The following is a 22,322-nucleotide window of genomic DNA, read 5'->3' on the forward strand; positions in this document are numbered from 1 at the left end:
TTCAGAGACAGGGCTCTACTGTCTACTTCATGACTGGAGATGGGAGAGAAAGATTGGGGGGGGGGGTTTGGGGAAGGGATAGAGAGAGAGAGATAGGGGAGAGGGGGCGTGAGAGGAGAGAGACCGTGAAAACAAAATGGTATAAAATGGAGAGCTAAGAATTTAACGAAAATACATGAGACGGACAAAGAAGCAACACAGAAGAACGACCATGAAAAATTGAGTTCAGGTAATAGAAATAGATGTGAATATGATGCGAGGAACTCGTAATGAGAAAGAGATAAGAGAATAACAAGTATGTAGATGAGGAGAAAAGATGTGAGTGGAGGAGAAATGACAGAGTGATGCAGGTATATGCTCCGTTGTCATCCAGTTGTCACCAGCGTTCAGAAGACCCCACGGTGGAGCAGCGTTCCAACGTGCCAAGCAATCCCGGACTCACGGGCACCCCCAATTACCTTATTGCATCGTAATTTTGAAGCCATTAGTAATTCATTTGCAGTCTTTAGGAGACAGCTGTACAAAGTCGCCATGACGAAATTTCGCCTGGCACTCGCTTCTCCTCCCTCCCTGCTCCTGCCTGCCTGCTCCCGCCGCCGTGATGCTTCTGAAGCCAAGCGGAAAGGCATGGACACAGGAGTTCTGGAGTCCTCTGGGGTCGTTATTCCCTCTTCATGGCCCAATCTCCCCCCCCCCCCCCCTTGCTTTTTCTTGTTTTATTCTTCTGTTCTTGTTCTCTTCTCTAGCCCCTCGATAATTCCTACCATCTTGCTCGCGACAACTTCCTACCCTCTGTGAATGCGGACTAAACTGAACTGATATTGTTTGCCAACTTTGTCATACTGACTTGTTATATTTTATTTCTCTATGTGTGTGTTTGCATGTGTGTGTTGTTTGTGTATGTTGCTTTTTCATTCATTGTGTATTCACCTCAACCTCAGGTGAAATGTATTACATATCTATATCTCCAAATTACCACCCCCCCCCCCCATATCTTTAGTCTCTTCCTCTTTCCCAGTCATTTCCTGAATTCCTTTTAATCTGTGTTTACGCATTTATGTGCTCCTTGGTATTTTGTATGTATGCGTGTGTGTGTGTCTTTCACTCCAATCTTTTCCTTTTGTTTCAGTTGACTCAAGTGTTTGTTTGTTTGTTTGTTTTTTGTTATTGAATATCTATTCCACAGTGCCACATGATAGTGTGTTTTTCCCCTCTTCACAGTGCAAACTGAAATGTTAGCTTGCTAATTCTGTGGATGGATGGAATGGTTCACAAGCTATCAATTGAAATTCATACATAGTGTATGCTTGTTTGATTCATACATGTATGATATGAACATATTTCCCAAAATGCCTTCTCAGCATTCTTGGATTATTAAATTGATTGCTATTCTTACCCTTATTTAGACTTATTCTGTTGTATTTGCAGACCTTCCAACCATTCTGAATTTGGAGGAAAGAGTCTAAATTTTGACCATTTCTAGCTCTTGTTTCAGTAAGACTAAGAGTTTCCTATTTTTCTTGATAATTTTACTGCATGCTCCTGTGGGGAACTGCTCTTTCTTTTTTATTATTGAGAACCATACCTATTTTTCAGTCAGAAAGGTTGGAGGTCTGTATTTGAGGTATTATTGTTTGCACAGGTTTTTGGAGTTTGGGGGGGGGGGGAGTCTTGTAACAGTATGCACAAAATGTTATTGATACTTGCGTGATTAGTTTTCGATATTTCCCATCTCGCAAGCATCGAGAGATTCTTTTGCATAGGGAGGCAGCCTCTCCGTGTTCTAACAATCACCCCCCTTCATTCTTTGCAGTGTAATCATGCGTAGATCGAAGAATTGATATCAGAGAAAATTTAATTAAGATCGGTAGCAATTTTGTTTGTCTGCACAACAATGCATTATGAGATAAATGGCAAGGGCGAATAAAGGCCGGGAACTTCTTGAGTGATAGGTCATCAATTTTATCTGACATTTCCGTGGCAACGTTGCATCACTCCTCGCAACATCTGTCACAATTCTCTGAAATTCCATCTGCCTCAAAATTGAATGCCGGGTTTTTGACCGTGGTGAAATACTTTTCCTGCCCCAGAACAAGTGGATATATTTGGCATGCAGAAATTGCAAGTGTGGTAAATCATTAAAATGGGGCCCGTTATGAACAGAGTTATCGTTGTGATGCAGACAATGTTTGTGTAATTGTGAAAACAGTTCTTTGTCGTTTAGAGCACATTGGTGCGTAATATTGCAATCAATCGGAAGTGTAATTCAAAAGCAATTAGCATCTTGCAGTAGGTTGGAAAGGTTTTACGAGATGTCCAGCCAGTGTGGGAATGATATCTCTTTCCCCGGACCACTGTCTCAAAATTCCATTAACGTTGCAGACAAACAGGTCACTGATAATAAAGGCAGAATTTAAGAACTGTCAAATAGTCTTTAGCAGCTCATTTTTCATTGGCTGTGGCAGGTAACAGACATGTCAAAGTGTTGTTGATTGGTCGGTAATGAAATGCTTTCCCCAAGCAAGTGGAGAACAAGAGCTTTAATTGTCAAGCGAATCTCATTTTAATCACGTAGCTCGACAAAGCTTCCAAATTGTTTTAGAAAGCCGAATCCTCTGTGTAATTTTCTTCCCCCTCCAAAGCTTAGATTTTGCAGAGCATTTTAATCTGAGTGTGGGTGTGTGCATGTGTAGGTGGGTGTGCGCGTGTGTAGGTGGGTGTGCGTGTGCTTACAAATCGTTATCACAGTGACGAAGCTTGATTGGGTATATCTTTCGACACTCGACATAAGTGCACGGAACTGGTGAAAGAGCCATCACAGAAAAACAATATGTAATACCCTCGCTCCTTTGGCCTAGACATTTGATAACACTCTGCTGGTGACACCGTTGTTGTTGTTTGGGTTTATGTTTGGTTTGGCTTCTTTGTTATAGTACCCTGCCAATGGTAGAAGACGCAGATTATTTGGTTACTTTGATGCAAAGCCCTTAATCAGATTACTCGCTTTAGGAATTGATCATCATTAAGTAATAACGTAATCAGGTTTGTGAGACTTCGGTTTCCATGGTTACCTAATTCAGTGGAGGAATAGAGCTGGAGGAGAGAGAGGGAGAGAAAGAGAGGAGATGCGTATGATCTTGCAATACTATTCAGGGAGAGATGTAAGATCGAGCAGCCTTTAGCCAGAGATGACGATGATGCTAGATACACCCTGATAATGTTGGCTTCCATCCGATCTTGACGAGTGCTAATTTGTGACGGATTGTCCAAAAATGGGGGCATTTTCAGCCTTTCCTGGGGACTTCCTGGATGGAGAAAGCTGCGAAACAAACATCCCCTCACAATCATTTTCTTGACAAGAGTGATGTTTTCTTTACCATTTCTCTTTTCTTCATTCTCATCATCTCAGTTTAATGCTTACTTGTGTAAATCTTTGTTCATGATTCCACGCATGTGATCAAGAAAATAACAAGAACAATAGTATTACAGAAAGACAAGAATACATTGATTTTCCTCAGTATCTATGCTCTACCACCTTTTTTCTAAAAAACCCTTTGAAGACTGTTCAAGGTCATTATTAATACCATCACTCCCAAACCCTAATCATAATATTAGCAGGATTGCTCCTGAATAGGTTTGCAATTTGTTCGCTGATGTGTTGTTAAGAGTAAAGAATTAACAATTTTGATATTAGAGACTAACAGCTTAGTCTCACTATTACCCTATTACTCAGGGAGAAATTATATTTAAAAAAATAGAATACCCTGGCTGGCGCCATGGAAACGGGAATGTATATTTTGCTTTAACTTCTTTGGAAAGTTTGTGCAACACCCCTTTTATGGGATGTTACCAGCCCATGTACAGGTAGTAAGTGAATGCTATCGATTAGTAAATCAACTGCGTATACGGAGATGGTGGAAATGTTGTTGAGTAGTGATAAATATCTGCTGCCAAAGCAGTAGTGAAATGATGCATTTTTAAGCTCATTTTGGAGGTGAACTCATGAAATGTGCAGCATTCCACCAAATATCAAATATGCTAATGTCTGATGTAGGGGATCAAATGCAGCTGTGACAGATTAAAGGGTCAGGTATCATTGTAAGTTAAAGATGCAATGAATGATACTCGTGTGACATTTTCCACTACCTTGGGGCACTATGTGATTTACCCATACATGCAAGATGCTGTCCAAAGTTGCAACTTTACTGCAGTTGAAAAAAAAAACATGGAGAAAATTCTTGTACTCTTCTTTTTTCTTTCCCCTTTGTTTTTGTTTTTGTTTTTGCTTTGAAGGTAGATGCATTCTATTACCCCACTTTACTTTGAATCAGTTTTCTCAATGAAGTAGATTCCTAGGGACTTTGTTATGCAAGGATAAACATTCAAAAGTCCATTACTTTTGATTGTACCTCGTATCTCCTCTCTTCTTTGTAGTCGCGAGTCGAGCCGCAAGCTCCTTCCACCAAACTCTGCTGGCTTTATTGCCAGCCTCCTTCTTCCTCATCCTCCTTTTGAACTCCAAACGGGAGGATACCACCTCCCTCCTCCTTCTCCTCTAGAGTGGAAGATCTGCTCGGACTGCCGTTCCCGACTGAGGAGTGCCGCTGGCTTATTACTGACTGTCAACACTCTTCTCTTTCTATGAGGACGTCAGCCTTCGAGTCTCAATCTCCTTTTTTTCGTTTTTTCTTTCCATCTCCTCTTCTTTTGATGGCAGACCCCAATATCGCAACTGTTTCACTCCGACGTTTGGTGTTTTTGCAGCGGCATGGGAATTGTAGGCTTGTCACTCCGGCCCGCCTCACTCTGGGAAACTTTCTGCCTCCTTCCCCTCATTAATGGACAGCATTCCCTGATGTACCCCAGAGGTATTGGGCCGTATCTTTGTGTTCTATGGGCTGATGTTTCAGATTGGCAGTTGGGCTGTTAGGGGTATAGAAGAGATGGACTGATACTGTAGTAGACTAAAAACTTGATAGTGGGGAGGGGGTATCTGTACAGGGTAAGTGTGACGCTTGAATGGAAAGTCTAAGAAATAGGGTACGGATAAAAGACAGGAAAGATAACATGATTGGAGAAAGTTAAGGTGAAATCCTGCCAAAATGGCAGAATCAGAGAAAGTCATGTGAATTGTTTTGCTGTTGTGGAGGTTTGGATTTTCTTCAATTTGTTTCCCTCTAACAAATGAAATTTGTAAGATCGCAATTGCTGATCTGCAATTTAACAAAGGTTTGAATTTTCTTTAAATTTGTCTCTAACAAGATCGCAACTGCTAATCGTTAATACACATTTCATTTGTTAGAGGGAGACAAATTGAAGAAAATTCCAACCTCAACCTTCACCCCTCTACTTGATATTCTCTTGCATTTATCAATGCCTTGTCAGCCTTGGACTACTTCACATATGTCAGAATTTTGGAGCTTGGGTATTTGTTCCAAGTTCATCGTGTCACTGCTGGCAACCAGGGATAGCCTTGTGATAGTGTCGCTGCCAGGAAAGCACTAGATAACAGGTTCGAGTCTCGTGGTTCCCTTTTCCGACGTGCTTGTTAAATTACAGATCAGCAGTTGTGATCTTACAAATTTCATTTATTAGAGGCAGACAAATTGAAGAAAATTCGAACCTCAACCTTCACCCCTCTACTTGATATGCTCTTGCTTGTTTTGTTGTTGTTGTTGTTGGCTAAGGTGCTATCATTGTGATCTAGTCTTCATCTGGAATGGAATATGATAAAAGCAATAGTAAATTCTGTGTACATTTTTGATAAATATTTTCTTCTGTAACCATCATGTCAGTATGAAATGCCATATTGTGTGCAAAGAAAATTGTATTATTATCATTCTTGACTTCTCAACCCGGCATGGCATTAAAGATGCATTTCAGATATTAAAGGCAAGATGTTTTCATGATCAATATTTGAAAGTGTAGCCCAGGGCAATATCAATGCCGGAAGAAGTGCTGTAGGACATAGCTGGAGATAGTTCAGTATGAAGATTGATGTAGTTTTGAATCAATCTTAAGACTTAAATGGTCATCACCTTCAGGGAGAAGGAAGAAAAAAAAAAAGAGGATTGTTCAGACGAAGAAGAAAGTTTGAGTTAGAAAAGTGAGATGGTAGAATTATCGAGAGAGAGAAATTGAAATGGACAGAGAAGAGGGAAGTGATGGAAACTCAATGGGGGAAACAGATAAGTAAGGACTACTTGGGCCAAATCACTAGTGACAATTTCCATCGTCGCAGTGAGTTTGACGCAATGAGGGATGCTGGATGTGTGATGTGCTTATCGGCTGTAGCCAATTAACAGCTGCGAGTGCCATATTCCTCGTCGGCAGGCGCCCGTGCAGAAGTAATCCGTCGTGCTACGCAGCAGACTCTCGATTAATGTACCATAAACAATCATAATACTGGAATTTAATCAGCAATTAGTCGCTGCAGTGGCAACTCCAGCGCAATCTGGTTTCGTCGTATTCAAACATTTGCTTGAATCTCCGTATACCACACTTCCCCATCTTCTTGCATATCTCGTTATTTCTACTCTAACCTTCTTTCGCTTCCCCCTTTTTTTATTAATGTACGATGCACCCAAAACCCTGTTTGTCATGATCGTATAAATTTTTGTTCATTTTGTCTCTCCTATTTTAGTTTTATATATGAAGTGAATCATCTGCCTGGATTACAACTCTTTCTGTGGTGGTACTTACGATATTTCCAACTGGAAAACTCCATTCGTCGGCTTTGGTGTACATTATTATTATTTTTTGTTTACCAGTCATGGACACACGAAGCTTCCATTTGACTGTATATCTTCACAATAAATGAATGGTTAACACTTTTCCCTAGCTCAAAATTATCATTCTGACCTGTAATGTGAAATGCAATTATACAGTGCTGTGCTTTTCTCAGTACCAGTAAATTACATGATATGCTATTTATAAGTGCATGCTATCACTTGTAGCCTGTGACACTGATAAATGTAATATAGCCAAATTTGAGAAGACTGTATATCTATTACAGCATCCTATTCTTCCTTGCTGCTTATTAATTCCTCTTTTATTGTTAATCGTATTATGGGCAAATTGTATTATGGGCTGTAGAAGAGGTAACTGAGGTGAAGTTAGGTAATTTTGTAGCACTAAATTTGTTGTGTCTTCTCATTTGATTCAGACATGCAAAATTGAAAGCAGCAGTTCTGGTAAAAGCAGTTCTACTTGATTGATTTGTGCCTGTGCTTGAGCGATTTTGAAGTTTGATGGGTGGTGGAATTTGTGTGTGTGTGTGTGTGTGTGTGTGTTGTTGGGGTTCTTTCTTAACGGAATGAAGAAACTATTGTGTTATTGTATTTGCTCATTAACTATGTATTGTCTTCATAGAGACATTCCAGACTTCTGCCATATTCCCAGCTTCATGCTTACATTAAAATCATTCATGTACAGGTGTGTTTTGGATTGAGTAGATGTAGTGATGTGTTTATGAAAGTCTTGAGGACATATCACTTTAGGATCAAAAGGACATAAGTTGCATCAAAGGCCCTTCTGCTCCTCAGCCTGGTGCTCTGATGATATAGCTACTTCAAGACAATTCCTTCTCTGCCATAATTTTTCGTATGACAAATACAGTGCACTGGAATATACTATGGAAATGTTCATTGTGAATGCAGCTAATCTTCACACGTATCAGAACTATTGTAATCATGAGTTACATATGGCACCTTTAATCATGCAGTTAATATCCTTTGTATTTAAAGAGTCTTCTGTTTGTATATTTTCTACATCTTTGAATACCTGGTACTTCTCATGAAAACAGGTGTAGTGCTTTTTTTCAGTGGAGTAATGTAGGCTGTATCCTGGTCCCATGAAGCATGTTGCCTTGTCTTGTTCCGTACTTTTTTGCAACCTTCTTGAAAGGCCTCAAAGTGCATCGTGTGTGCATGTCTGGCATGAACTTCTCTTTTGAACTAGCACTTCCTCCCTCCAGACATCATTCGAAGCCCCTTACGTAGCAGATCACCCATTACCTGTCTTTCTCCTCAAACAAAATCTTCTTTTTTTTTAAAGTAGTGATTAGTCTTGGTGATACAGCCCCCTTTAGTGCCACCGGTGTTACATTTGGTTGGTAATTGTAGTTTCTGGTGGATGACAGTATTGTACATATGTACTCTAGCAAGCAATGCAAACCAGCGAGTGCTTGTGTGGCTTACTTGCATCTGTTTGGAGACAGGCTTGGAATGCAGGCAATGTGTTGTCTTCTTCACTGTAGGTCTCTCATCATGAATGAATTATTTTAAAGGGGAGGGAGACTCTTAATTCATTTCAGGGTCTGCGGGCTTGTCTCGCGAGACTACCGTAATCACTTTAAACAGTATCAGTACCATCTTAGCATGGCATTCATCTAGAAGAAAAGCACAGACTCTATTCCATATCCAAAGTCATTCGATTGATGGCTATGATGATCCATTTGTTTTAAACTGTGTGAAGATATTCCGGGGCTTGAGGACTGCCCGCAGGGTAGTGCCATAGAGACCACAGAATGTGTTCTCCATTTTCATCCAAATTTGAACCATTTTGTCTTTCCTGTTGAGTCGTCGACAAGCGATAGAGTTGTCACGCCAAAGATGACGCGGGCAAAAATTCGGGGACTGGGCACGTGTTCGCGGAGGGAAGTGTGTTACACTTATTAGGAGAGATGACTTTCCACTGAACAACTCGCCACTTGACTAATAGAGGATAGATCGTCTGACAAGTTTACTATCCTCTAGCCTTCGCTGGCATCCTCCATACGTCGAGATGAGCAAACTAGATATTTCCTGCTTGTTCTCCTCATCCTTCGACAGTAGGGAGCTATTTAGGTCTACTAACTCTTTTAACATGATTTCAGTATTTGAATCTTGATGCCCGTTGTAACATAACCTACTAATCTTTCACTTGTATTTCTTTGATTTGCTGATAGTAGCGTAGCAGTAACTTCAGCAGCGAGATGCATTCCCTCTCCATCTTTTCCATTGAGCCAAAGTTTGAGTTTTAAGTTCTCATCTTTAACCAGCCTTCTTCATTCTGTAATCACTGTGCCTCGTAATACCCTTGATGTCTTCATCTTTCCATCTGACTCAAGTGTCATCTCGTCTGCCTTCTGTATCTCATTAGCAATCAAAGTCACGCCGGCAAACTTCCTTGCTGCAAATTTACGGCCTAATGCATGACATGCATGCTGAAAACTAGCAAATGTCTATGTTCATCGATATAAACATGCATGTGACCTTCTTTTTTTTTCACGGCACTTTCATGACTTTCTAAAATCAGAACATTTTCTCTGTATGTTCCTCTAAGAATGCCTTCCTATCTCAATCATGTCCTCCCTGTCCTATTCTTTCTTATCTCAGATATTTTCCTTCTTTATCACCCTTTCCTATTTATATTTATTGATTTGTCTTGTTTGATGATTCTCTACCATTTGTCTTGTTTTGATGACATTCTGCCAATCACAAATCTAATTGATTATTTGTTTCTGAATATCTTTATCCCTCTCCACCCCCATTGGTCCCACCCTTCCAAACATCCCATCTTCCCCCCCCCCCACCACACCCACCTGTCAAAACTTCTACCACCTTCCTTACCCCTCCCTGTCCCCCCGCCCTTCCCCTTACCCCCATCTCAATGTGGACTCTTCCCCACTGAGTAGCTGCGCATCTGCAGCTGTCACTTCACTGGTGGGGAGAAGAAGGAGGGCGACGTCCCCGTGCCCGACCCAGAGGTGGACGAGCCAATCAAAATTGACATCAGTGCCGTGACCAACAACACCAACAGCAACCATAGCTCGCCCTCGCGCTGCCTTATGGATAAACAGAAGCGGGCCGCCAAGCGCCAGAGAATGTCAGTAGATAGGATTGTTGAAGGTGGGTGCCCCTGATTGTTCTCCTTGGCTCGCATTTCTCGTTTTAGTGCCAGACACAATCAAGAAAACATTAAAAGAAAGAAAAAGAATGAATGTAAAAAAGGATAAGCTCGTTAGAACAGAACCGACAATAACAGCAAGTGATGCAGAATAAAGAAAGAGGGGAATATTGTTTTTAATGAGAAACATCGATTCCAGAAAACTCTCTTGTAAATTGACGACGGATGAACATGATGCAGTTCATCTGTTTTTACGCAAGAAGGAATCAAACTGTTGATGGCTGTTGCCATGGGTACTTTTCCTCCAAGGCAGAATATTGCAGGATTTCAAACTGCTAATAGAAATGCTTTTATCTATAGCACTATCATGGACAAGGAATATTATTGAATATTTGTTTTGTTGTTGTTTTATTTCAATGCAAAACGTCGCAACTGGGAAGGGTTCAATATTTCCAGATCACTTAACTTACGCAGTAGATTCCTGACAAAAACAATGAGTCTTTCGTGGAAGGATTATGTAAAGAATTGTCTAACTAGGTAGTCTTGATTGAGGTACGGTGCTGTTTTCAATTTTATACTTAATTTTATTGAGTTATCACAATGTGTTATCTTTAAATCTCTGACCAAAGTTTACTGTAGGCATTGTATGAGGAGAACTGAATATGCATAATCTGATGTAATCTATATGCATGCATAATTAATCTTATATAGATATGGAAAGTGGTAGAGTATCTGTGTGTAGATTGTGTTTAGCAGCTAATGTTTAGTTGTGGATAGTGACATTGACACCTTGTGTGATAGTATGAAGTAGTTTGCGTGTAGCAGCAAATGTAAGTTATAGACGGTAGAATTGCCAATGTGTTAGGTAGTGATAGGATGTTTAGCAGCTAATATTGATATGTGGATAGTTACATTGCCAATTTAAAGATCTGTGACATTGCCAATTTAAAGATCTACTGATTTGACAGTATTTGTGAGATATTAATGGATTCTGGCCTTTACTCTTTTGTGTCCTCACTCGATAATCTGTCTCTCATTTTCTGTTACTCGACATCCCTATCCCATCTTTGTCATGTGCTCCTTATCACATCCTCTCTGTCTGTCTCTCAATTCATTATCTATCCCTCTCTCTCTTTCTCTCTCTGTCTTACAATTCATATATCCATCTCTCACTCCCTCTCTTTCTCTCAATTATATATCCATCTCTATCTATCTATCTATCTGTCTGTCTCTCAATTTATCTATCTATCTCTCTCTTTCTGTCTTATAATTCATATATCCATCTGTCCCTCTCTCTTTCTCTCAATTATATATATCCATCTCTCTCTATCTATCTATCTATATTTCTGTCTCTCATATCATATATTCATCTCTCACTTTATCTTTCCCTTTCTCTCAATTCATATATCTATCCCCCTCACTATCTTTATCTCTCTGTCTTTCTGTATCTTCTAATTCATATGTCCATCTCTCCCCCTCTCTACCTGTTTCTGTCTCTCTCTCTTTCTCTCAACTTTTCTATCCGTCTCTTTTGTCTCTCTTTCTCTCAATTTATATATCTATCCCCCTCTGTCTTTATCTCTCTGTCTTCCTCTTTCTGTCTTGCAATTCACATATCCCTCTCTATCTCTCTTTGTATTCCGCTCTATCTCTTAATTCATATATCTATTCCCACTCTGTCTGTCTGTCAATTCATATATTCATCTCTCTTTCTTCCCTCTTTCTGTTTATTAATTCATACATCTATCCCTCTCTTTCTATCTATTGCTCTCTGTTTTCTCTGATGTGGATGAATGTGCTTCCCCTCTTAATGGCATAACTTGGTTTAATGTTCTTTCTCACAATCATGTCTGCAATCCCTTGCCTGTTCACTCATACCCTTTCATCTGCATCTTTTCTCCCCGACATGGATTTTCTGTCCATCATGACTTCCTACACACATACCTCTCTGAATCTTCATCCTCCTGTCTTAATGCACAAATTTCTGCCTCCTCCGTCTACTCCCCTCATCCGTTATCCACATCTCTCATTACTGCCTTATGTGTATTTCATACTTCTCAATTTTTGACTCTCTTTTTTTTTTCCCCTTTGCTATTTTCACTCTTTTGTTCTGCTTGCCTTTAACTTTGTCTTCATGCTAATGACATTTGTTTAAACTTATATCTACACCTCTTGCTGGTTTTTCTTGCTTGTATATGCTTGTGTTTATCACCTATACTTGTGACATGCTGCTTGCTCTGTCTTATACTCTTTAATTCTGTTTTCATATATGTCACCTTTCGCTCTCTCTCTGTCTGCTGTCTATGTTTCTTTCTCTTTCTCTTGCGCTGTCACATACTTTTTTCTATTTTTTCTGTGTGTTCCTTTCTATTTCTTGCCTCTTTGTCTTTCTCCTCTTTCATGATCGCATCTGTATATGTGTCATTCTGTCTGTCTGTGTATCTGCCTGTCTGTCTGTCTGTCTGTTCTGTATTTCCTTCTCTTTCTCTTTCTTTCTCTCTTTGTGCTCCTTCCCAACCCCTGGCCCCCCTCCAGCAATCCGCCACCCAACTACCCCCGCCACCTCCATGCCTGCAGCCACCCCAGTGCAGGGGCGCCCTCTGGTGGCCCTGCTGGACGGCAGGGATTGCAGCGTCGAGATGCCCATATTGAAGGACGTGGCTACAGTGGCCTTCTGCGATGCCCAGTCTACCACCGAGATTCACGAAAAGGTACTGATAACTGGAAACATTGCACCGTTCGGTTTGTGTTATGAAAAAAAAAAGAAGAGACAAAATGAAGTTTGTAAGTTTGTTTTTTGATTCGACAGGTGGAGATGGGAAAAAAAGATGAAAAAGAATGATGAATTGGAACGGCTGACAACACAGCATGCATAGGCATTACAGATCAGCTCCATCAATTTACCCAGCTCAACAAAGATGAATTGGTTTTTAGCCACACCGGATGCTGAGGGGATCCCACGCAGTACACGTGAACTGACCTATTTTCCTCCACTTATTGATACTGTAGCTGATTGGACCTGTAAATGGCCGTAGTGCATTCCACATGGTTGTTGTGCTATCAGTGTACAAACCTCTTCATGGGACACTTTAAGGACATTCATTTCTTTTTGAAAATTGTTTCGTACCATTTTTTCACCATTGTATGTCATTATTTAGATCTTGGTAAGGAGATGAAGGAACGTTATGCTTGTTTAGTTTCTAGAAACTCCCAGTCATCTTTAGTGATTGATGTTGATTGACATGTGTCAAATGTTGTCATAAAATCTGTCAGATACCTACCAGGTAGCCTTTGATGTACCCCAACACCATGGCAACATTACTGTATGAATGGGTTGAGCCGAATTCATGTTTGTCTGGGTTTTTAGGAGGAGGATGGGGGGTGAGGGGATAATGGGGCAATAACACCAAGTGACATATTACTTTTGGAGATTGAATTTTGGTAATACCTTAAAGGACAAGTTCACCTTCATAAACATAAGGATTGAGAGAATGTAGCAATATTAGTAGAACACATCATTGAAAGTTTGAGGAAATTCAGACATTCCGTTCAAAAGTTATGAATTTGTGAAGTTTTTGTGCAGTAACCGCTGGATGAGAAGACTACTGCAGTGTATGAATAACTTAGATGTCACATGCGTACAACAATATAAGGAAAATATAAAGAGAATTTCACAAAATTCCATCTTTTGAGAAAAGTACACATTCCTCTGACTCGTTACCGACAAATGTTATGAGTAATATTATTCCCCCTGCCTTTAGAAAGAGATAACTTTTTACTGTTCTTGATAAGCTGCTACAACTATTACAGGGAAGTTTGCATGGACTTTGCAAGGACTCTTGATTTTTCCGACGGTGAAACCCTGGAAGGAAAGCTCTCATTTGGACATGTTTTTTTAGGACAAGGAAAATGAGAGCGTGGTAGAACTCTGGTGATGGATTGATGTTTGAATCTATGGTTGTACTGCTGCACTACTGTTACCATCACTGCCTTCATAAATCAATTACCTTCAGGGGATGGACATGGGAGGGGAAGAGCTTGGGAGATGCCACACTGCGCTTGTGCGCTACTTCTTTGACTCAAAGAACTTACCCCTGTTCAGACACAAGCCAGTTTATAAACTCGATAAGCCAGTTTCATAACTTGATAAAGAAACAGCGTATAAAGAATCATCGTATAGGCGACAGACCATTCAGATGCTAATCTTGACCATTCTGAAAAACGACATATAAAAAGTAGATGCGCAGTTTCCCACTGGGCATGTTGTTATGGTCATGACGTCGCTGCTAGTGAGAGGAATAGGGTCACCTTTCATGCGAGCTCACGTGAAGCCCTGCCAGGTTATACCGTTCTTATGGTCGCTATCCGTCTAGATGCATAATGGGACATGATGGAATGCTGATTTGTTATCGAGTTCTAGTTCAAAACGTGCTCTGACCGTCGTTTCGCTATGCATTGTTTCGCTAGTCAGCGTTCAGACATATAAATTCATCGTATAGCTATACCGTTTTGGTGTAGCTATACCGTTTTAGTATAAATTTTTGTGTCTGAACACATTGTACGAGACTTGGTAGCGTGGGGAGATGTGGGTGGCCCGATTGAATCAGTCTTCGTTCACTGCCCACTGGGGTACAGTCGAAAACCATGAATACTGCCCTTCAGCAAATATGTGTATCGAAGCATATGCTCATCGGTAACGGTCAACCCCAGTTGAGATTCTTTGGCTGTGTGTGTTCTTACATAGAGATCAGTGATAAAGCGATACACAATTTGTTAACGAGGATTCTCAAATATATCCGAGTTGGGCTAGCCTTCCCACCCCATGGTGTCCCTACACAAATGGGTCTTTAACCCATTGAGGACCGTTTGATTTTACTACAATACGCATTTCCCATAGACGCTTGTCCGAGTATACTCGGGACTCGTCGTCAATGGGTTAAGACCGTGCCAGAAGTGAATGTGAAGCCAAAGGTCGCAGTAATACCAGCAATGTCTGAAAATTAGAGTGTCTTATTAGGGCTGCCTGTTGCTCTCTGTGTAGGAGGATGCAAATGAGCACAAATGGTGCGTAGTGTTGGTCAGAGTGCCATGACTACCATCATTATGTGACAAGTCATTAAATTGGCAATGCCATGGTGTGTGGTACGAGCAGCTTTGGGAAATATCAGTTGTGGTAGTTTGCAACCTCTCGACAAAACTGTGTTAGTGAATGAGAGGGATTTCAACCATGAATAATGGAATGATTGATTAGTGCTTGAATGGATAGTGTGTCAGAAGGGGGTCTTCCACATTCTGAGCAATGACATACTTACATGTTTGAATCAAATGTTCTCGTGCTCTCTGTGCCTAGTGAGAAGTGGCCCATTGGAGAATACACCTGGCTTGAAAATAGAAACCATTCAGGGCCCTGTTTCATAAGCTGTTCGTAAAGTTACGAACAACTTACGAGCGACTGGTTATCGGTTCTGATGTGCTATACTTATCAGAATTTCCATAATTCAGCACAAGAACTGATCACCAGTCACTCGTAAGTCGTTCGTAACTTTACGGACAGCTTTATGAAACACCCCCCCAGTTGTCCTTTTGTGTCTGCAACACTATTCCTGAGAGTAGAAGTGAATCTGGTAATCAAATGTGTGATTTAGACCAAAACTTGAGGAAACACCAGTATCTTATCACCTGCCACCCATGCATCATACTTACAGATATGCCAGCTGTACTTTCTTCAGTATTTTATACCATTTTTTTTTGCCCAAAATACTGCAGGTTATATGGAAAATGCTGTCTTTCCAGAAATGTAGCAGTCTACATGTCTATTGCAAAAAATGTTGAAAAAAAAGTTTTTCCACCCAAAATATATTTTTCATCCTTCAGAATACTGTAAAACATGATATATTCGCGGCATGAATTTTTCGCAAATTGGAGCCGACGGCCTTTTTTGCGGCATGAAATTTTCGCGAACTGCCACTGGCATTCAATGCATATAGTGTAGACAAGAACTTTCGCGTGCATTTTAATTTCGCGAATCTTGGTGCTCGCGAAATTCGCGAAATTAAAATGCACGTGAAAATTCCTCGTTTTACAGTACTGCATTGCTTTTCACAAGGTTGATGTCCCTGTACGTACGTCAAACACAAAAAACAAACAAACAAACAAACAAAATGAGATTTATACCTCTGTGACCAAACAAAAAGGGATGGTCCTTTGTGCAGACTCTGTATCGCGAATTAACAGACATTTAGGCGACAGTCATCTTAGATTTGATGTGCCTTGAGAAGAGATATCCTGTAGTCAAGAGAGCTTCCCCCATGATCTTTCCTCCGGGAAGATAGGTACTCATCCACCTTTGTGATCTCGATGCAGACAAGCCCACCAGGATTTGATTTTCCAAATGCCAAGGATGCGGTTTGTCTGTACACGGAAAAACATATAACATGGCGCGGGTATCAAATATCGGAGTTTGTAGCCCGTTTTCCAAATCCAAGGAAGCACACCCCAAATATGCTCAAATTCATTACACATTTCAAGGTATTTATAGCTCTTTGGCTGCCTGTCAAAATAGCAGAAGTTTATTCTTTTATATAGCATTGATACAAAAAAGTGGTTGGGAAAGTTGAGAAGTCTTAAATTGTGATCCATGAGTCACGTCATACAAAAGTTTTCAGAGTTGCAAAAGACGTAGAGCCCCCCGGTGTGTACGTGTGTGCGTGCGTTTGGGTCTGGGGCAAAGTTTTAGCATCTAAGTTTTGCCAGGAAAGTTGCCAAGCGAGCACGGAAAAAGTAGCTCCATCCTGACTCACACTTGTCTTCCCGCACCAGTCTTGCTGTTAGTGGCAGTGTTGCCATGGCGACATAGTCTGGTGTCCAGTTTTTTGGTGACCACCCTTTCAAATTATATCTCTGGGATTACATTGCATCGTCCATGAAAACCTAAAATACCAGACATATGACATAAACTAGAGGGTTACCTTTATCATCAAGTAATAAGGTCATTAAACAACTAGATGAATGGTCATTTCAAAGGTGCTCCAAGTATGATGACATATTCTTTGTTACCCACTATTATATGATGCACTCAGTCTAGAACTGTGTTCATCATGTAACCATGTTTATGTATTGGGACTGTGTCCTTCATTTCACAGTGCTATTTACAAGAGTAAAGACCGGTATGGCATATGTGAAGTGTTTTGTTTTGTTTTGTTTTGTTTTGTTTTTTGAGCTTCCTTTAATATATGATATCAAACTTCAAAACAACAAGATTACAAAAAAAAAAACCCATAATGTTCAAAGGGAGTTAGTTACAAATCTTAAAGCTATGCAGGAGAGCATTGATAATATGAAAATGTTTCATCTTTGTCTGAGATTGACCAGTTTTCATCAGTTGTGTTTCTCTCATTCACTTGATTACTGATTTGCAAATTAAATGTCCTTTAGAAGTCGATATATTGTTGCCGCACCTCATTAATGTGTAATGTGACCATGCTATGCCCGCTGGCTCGTGTACTCTGGGAAATCGAGTTCATGGCAGTGCAGGGCCGCTGATATGAGATCAAACTGGGCAGGAATTGCAGCTCTTGACTTAGTCTTGTTTTGATTTCAAGGAAAGATTTTAACTAAAAAGTACACCAGTTTAGTCACTTCAAAACCAGCTGAGGCGTAAGTTGCACTCATACTTTATGGGGGGAATCCCCCACGATGTCATGGCTTCCCCTATGTCATCCACATTGTGATGAAATGTCTAGCCTCTTTCTCCAGCTGTCCCCCCCCCCCTTTTTTTTTTTGTGTGCCAAACTCAAGTGGCATGAAAGTGTTTCCTGCAGGTTTCGCGGTATTGAATTGGTCTGCTCTCCTTACATATGTATCTCATTTACAGGCTTAGCTGAGGTGGGGAATCCACATTAGGAAAAAAAAATGAAATAAAGTTAACCTTAAAATCACACATCAAGTTCATTTAAGGGCAAAAAAAAAAAAAAACCCCACACTTTTCTTACAAGTGATGTTCAGTTAGCTGTGCCTATTACCTGCATGTGTTGATGTCTTATGTGTGGTTATGGGCATGACTCATTTACAGTCACACTTGTCTCAGTAGTCACCTGTCTACAGTGGTCACCTGTACAGTGGTACAGCAGCCACTGCAGAATCCCACAGAGAAGAATAATGTTGTAAAGACCCTGTATATAGTGACCATCTGTGTGTCATCCTGTGGTCAATTTGCCACTGTATATAACGGCCTAAAGCTTCAGGCTTAGTGTTTATTTTCTCTTTTCAGCAGATTTTCAAATCTCACAGACTACTGGTCTCTCTAGAGCCGAGTAAGATGGTCGCTTTGACCATAACATGATAAAAGAATTCTTTGTATAATCATTTCTTTTGTAGATATGGTAACTATGAATATATTAAGCCCTATGGCCCGATTTCACGAAGGTGGTACAAATGAAACCATGGTTTAAACCATGGACAAAAACCATGGAGCTCCAAGTGTCGCACGGAATATTTCGTTATGAAATTGGTCATTTCGTTGACAAAATGACCATTTGGTTAACAAAATTATCATTTTGTGGACGAATTGTTCATTTAGCTACAAAATGTTGTCATTTTGTTACAAAATAATGATTTCATCGATGAAATGACTAATTTCGTAACGAAATATTCCATGCGACACTTGGCGCTGCATGGTTTTTGTCCATGGTTTAAACCATGGTTTCATTTGTACCACCTTCGTTGAATTCGGGCCTATGTGTTCTGTAGACATGCCTGTTGTGTACATATATCACTGATGACATGCAGTAAAATCAAATTAGCTACTTATCTAGTCTGTAGTGATGATGTATCTGTAGGGACTAGTCTCTTATAGGTCATTAGACACAGCCTTCCCCGTCAGTTGTTGGCGAGGAAATAAAGGGAGATCCGTGAACATCATCTTTTACTTTTCTTGTATCCCGCAGAGGAACCTTGAGTATTCAATGTCAAATCAATTTTCATATAGCGTCCTTGCAGCCTCTTGTATCTGTTGCCTTTTTGTCAGTTTTTACTTTCTGGTAATATTAGACATTGATTCATCATGCAACCATGCAGATGTGGTATTTTAGGCTTTCTAGTGGCCCCACATAATACGCATCTCCAATTGAAGTGTCATGCCTTATATGAGTCATTGAGGGGCTATATAGGTTACTAGTATATTATATTTCATATATGTATATATATATATACATATATATATATATGTATATATATATGTATATATATGTACCTACCAAATATATAAAAAAAGATAAAAGGAAGAGATCATTACTGCATTACCTGGTATTAATGTCTGAAAACATTTGTGTTTGTACCAGATTTGTCTGAAAGCCTGAGAAGGATGTGTAATGTGTTGAAAATTTGGTACAATCATTAAAATTTGTTTGACGTTAATACCGTAAAACCAGAAACAATTGAAGCATGAAACTTTTGCAAATTGGAGCCAACTGCCCTTTTCGCAGCATGAAACTTTTGCGAATTACCTCTGGCATTCAATGCATTGTGTAGGCAGACACTTTTGTATGCATTTTACCTTCGTGAATCTTGGTTCCTCCCAAAATTTGTGAAGATTTCTGGTTGTACAGTAATGCATTACTGATCTTTTCCTTTCATCTGTTAGATGCTGGAACCAACACATGACTGTGATATAAATAGTTAGAATGAACACAATTGATTCAATTAAGTATGAATGTCTTGTCAATCTTCTTCTGAAAATAAGAATAAAGGAGCATGTATAGTTTTAAGAAATTAGTAGACCTTCTACTTTTTCATGATATGTGTATAGATATCCAGAGAGGCAAACTTAAAGAAGAAATCCACCCCAAAAATGAATGAATTTCAAAAGAAGGAGAAAAATATTACCTACAGAATGATACAAAAATGACAAACTTCGGATGAAAAATAAGGAAGATATGACATTTTCACATTTCACATTTTTTTCAGAAAACAATTCTTGACCAGTCCTTATGAATATTCAAATGAGTGAGTTGACGATGTCATACCCTCACAAGTTTTTATGTAGTTATATATGAAATTCAGAAAAAAAAATTCATTTTTAGCTTATACAAGTAAAACCATGTTCCCATACAAAGATATATCAGAGTTAACATTTGTTCTTTTTTATTTGGAGTGGTTTTGAGACAGGTTTTATATGTATACTGCTGAAATATGAGATTTTAGTCATTTCTTTATATGAAATGTATAAGAAAATGTGAGAGCATGACATCATCAACTTGCTGATTTGAATATTCATAAGGACTGGTCAAGAAGTGTTTTCTGAAAAACCGAATGTGAAATTTCAAAATGTCATATCTTCCTTATTTCTTATCTGATTTTTTTTTTCATTTTTTGCATCGTTCTGTAGGGAATATTTTTTCTCTTTCTTTTGAAGTTTATTTATTTTGGGGGTGGATTTCCTCTTTAAGGGGGGCACTTCTGCCTTGTCATGTGTCAGAGGACCCACTTCGGTCATCCTTATAAGACTCGTGTCTGAACTTGTCGTAGTCTTCCGTAAGTTTAACAAAGTTTTGAATATGATTTCTTGTTTTCTTCCTGCAGAAAATTATCAACTGTGCAAACATTTGATAATTTCCTGGACTTCTAAACTTTTGAAAGGACTGCTCTTTGTGTTGTCTGCAAAACTGCTGTGAAATTTCAGAAAAAAAAGTTTTGTTCACCTTCATTGGTTTTGACCAGATACATGTATGAGTATGTTCCTCAATACGATGTATTATCGCCTGTGCATAGATTCTGTAATTTGACTGTCAAGTTTTTAAAGGACTGCAATTTATAAAGTTGGCAAAACGTTTGCAAAATTTCGGCAGGAAAGTTCCTGTCACCTTCGTCACCTTCCGACCCAGTTTGAATATATTTTCTTTTTAGGGCTAAACTTTAAACTTTTAATAGATCCTTCAATTTGACTTTAAGCTTTGAAAAGAAGTGCAGTGTTTGCAAAACTTTTGCAAGATATTACTGAATAGCTCCAATCGCTTTTCTCAGAAGATCATGACAGCTGAAGCATTTGACTCCCTTTCTTTGTCTCTGTCATGATACCATTGTTTTTTCCCAATTATTTAACTTTGAAGGCAGCTAATCATTGAATGAAAGTGCTGTGTAAACTATTAATTTTATGCAAATGGGGAGGTCAAAGGTGAATGAGGAGAATATAGGAGACATTAAAGTGGCTTCTGTCAGCTATTCTCTGTTCATCAATTAGCAGTCATTTTTTTTTTTTTTTTTAAAGAGCATACGTTCCTACTGACTTTTGTCATATGACAGGGTGTTAGCTGTACCACATATATATTGTTGTCCAAAAGCATTGCCCTTTATCGGGGTCGTCGTGTTTGGGTGCAACCACCTACTCCGGCCAACGGGTCTTTGGGTTTTTCAATCGCAGCATGAGTCTTGAGGTTGGCCGGGGTGCCAGAAGCCATCTTGATATCATCACCATGTGACTCGTATCTTTGTCCGAGTCGTCCAAGGCACATTTCAAAGCCGTCGGTTTCCTGTTGGATCATTTCCTGAAGTAAAGTGTCCAAGGCCAGCGAGAGAGAGAAAGAGAGAGAGAGAGTGTGTGTGTGTATGAGGGAGATTGTGTATGTGTGTGTGTATGTGTGTGTGTGCAAGTGTCAATGAGGGAGAAGGTTTGTTAAAGAGAAGCGAGATCACATGAACTCTCTTCCTCCTGTCATTTTTTGACAATATGCTGAAGTTGTCTGGGTCACAAACAATCAGTCATATGGAAGAGCTGACAGAAGATTTGAAGAGTGAAATTGGCAAAAAAAAAACCCAAACAAACAAACAAACAAACATAATATGCAGCATTTTCATACAGAAGAATTTACTGCTTTTAGATTACCATCTCATTTGCTTCTTGGTGTGTGTAGAGTTTGCAGAGTTTTCTAACAATAGTCTTGTTATGTTACCCAGCATACAATAACTTCAATACATTGCAGTTCCAGCATCATCTATTTCGCATTTGAGATGGTGTCTAATATAACTGTCTCATGGGACGTATGAAAAATGAGAATCCTACAACTGTAGTAATGCTTGCCTGTTTGACTTTTTACTTTTAAGTGCACTTCCACGTCATGTTTAAGATGACTTCAGTGGTTAGTGACAAACCAGATGGACGGGATGGTTGGAGTTTCATCATAATTGGACTTAAGATTCAGTTCAATTCAATTAAAAATTTATTTCATTATAATTGAACTTCAAATTCAATTCAATTAAATTCACAATTTTTTCATGATCATTGATCTTCAAATACAGTTCAGATCAATTCAAAATATATTTCATTGTAATTGGACTTTAGATTCAATAAAGATTTGATTTCATAACTGGACTTATAATTCAATTAAAATTTTATTTCATATTTGGATTTCAAATTCAATTCAATTCAATTTAATCGACAG

The 22,322-nt window shown here is 39.4% G+C and overlaps 1 protein-coding gene across 1 annotated transcript in view; it reads left to right on the forward strand.

Annotated features, from left to right (window-relative positions):
* LOC139735241 (C-terminal-binding protein 1-like) overlaps window positions 1–22,322 on the forward strand; it is a 92,520-nt gene that overhangs the window by 45,442 nt on the left and 24,756 nt on the right. Inside the window, exons 2-3 of the mRNA XM_071645994.1 lie at window positions 9,677–9,890; window positions 12,424–12,599. Coding sequence (XP_071502095.1) covers window positions 9,677–9,890; window positions 12,424–12,599 — 390 coding nt within the window. The remainder of the gene's footprint in view (window positions 1–9,676; window positions 9,891–12,423; window positions 12,600–22,322) is intronic.

Source organism: Diadema antillarum, unplaced genomic scaffold, assembly GCF_040938485.1.
Source record: "Diadema antillarum isolate AM-2024a unplaced genomic scaffold, OU_Dant_1.0 seq00000566_RagTag, whole genome shotgun sequence".
Classification (NCBI taxonomy): Eukaryota; Metazoa; Echinodermata; class Echinoidea; order Diadematoida; family Diadematidae; genus Diadema; species Diadema antillarum.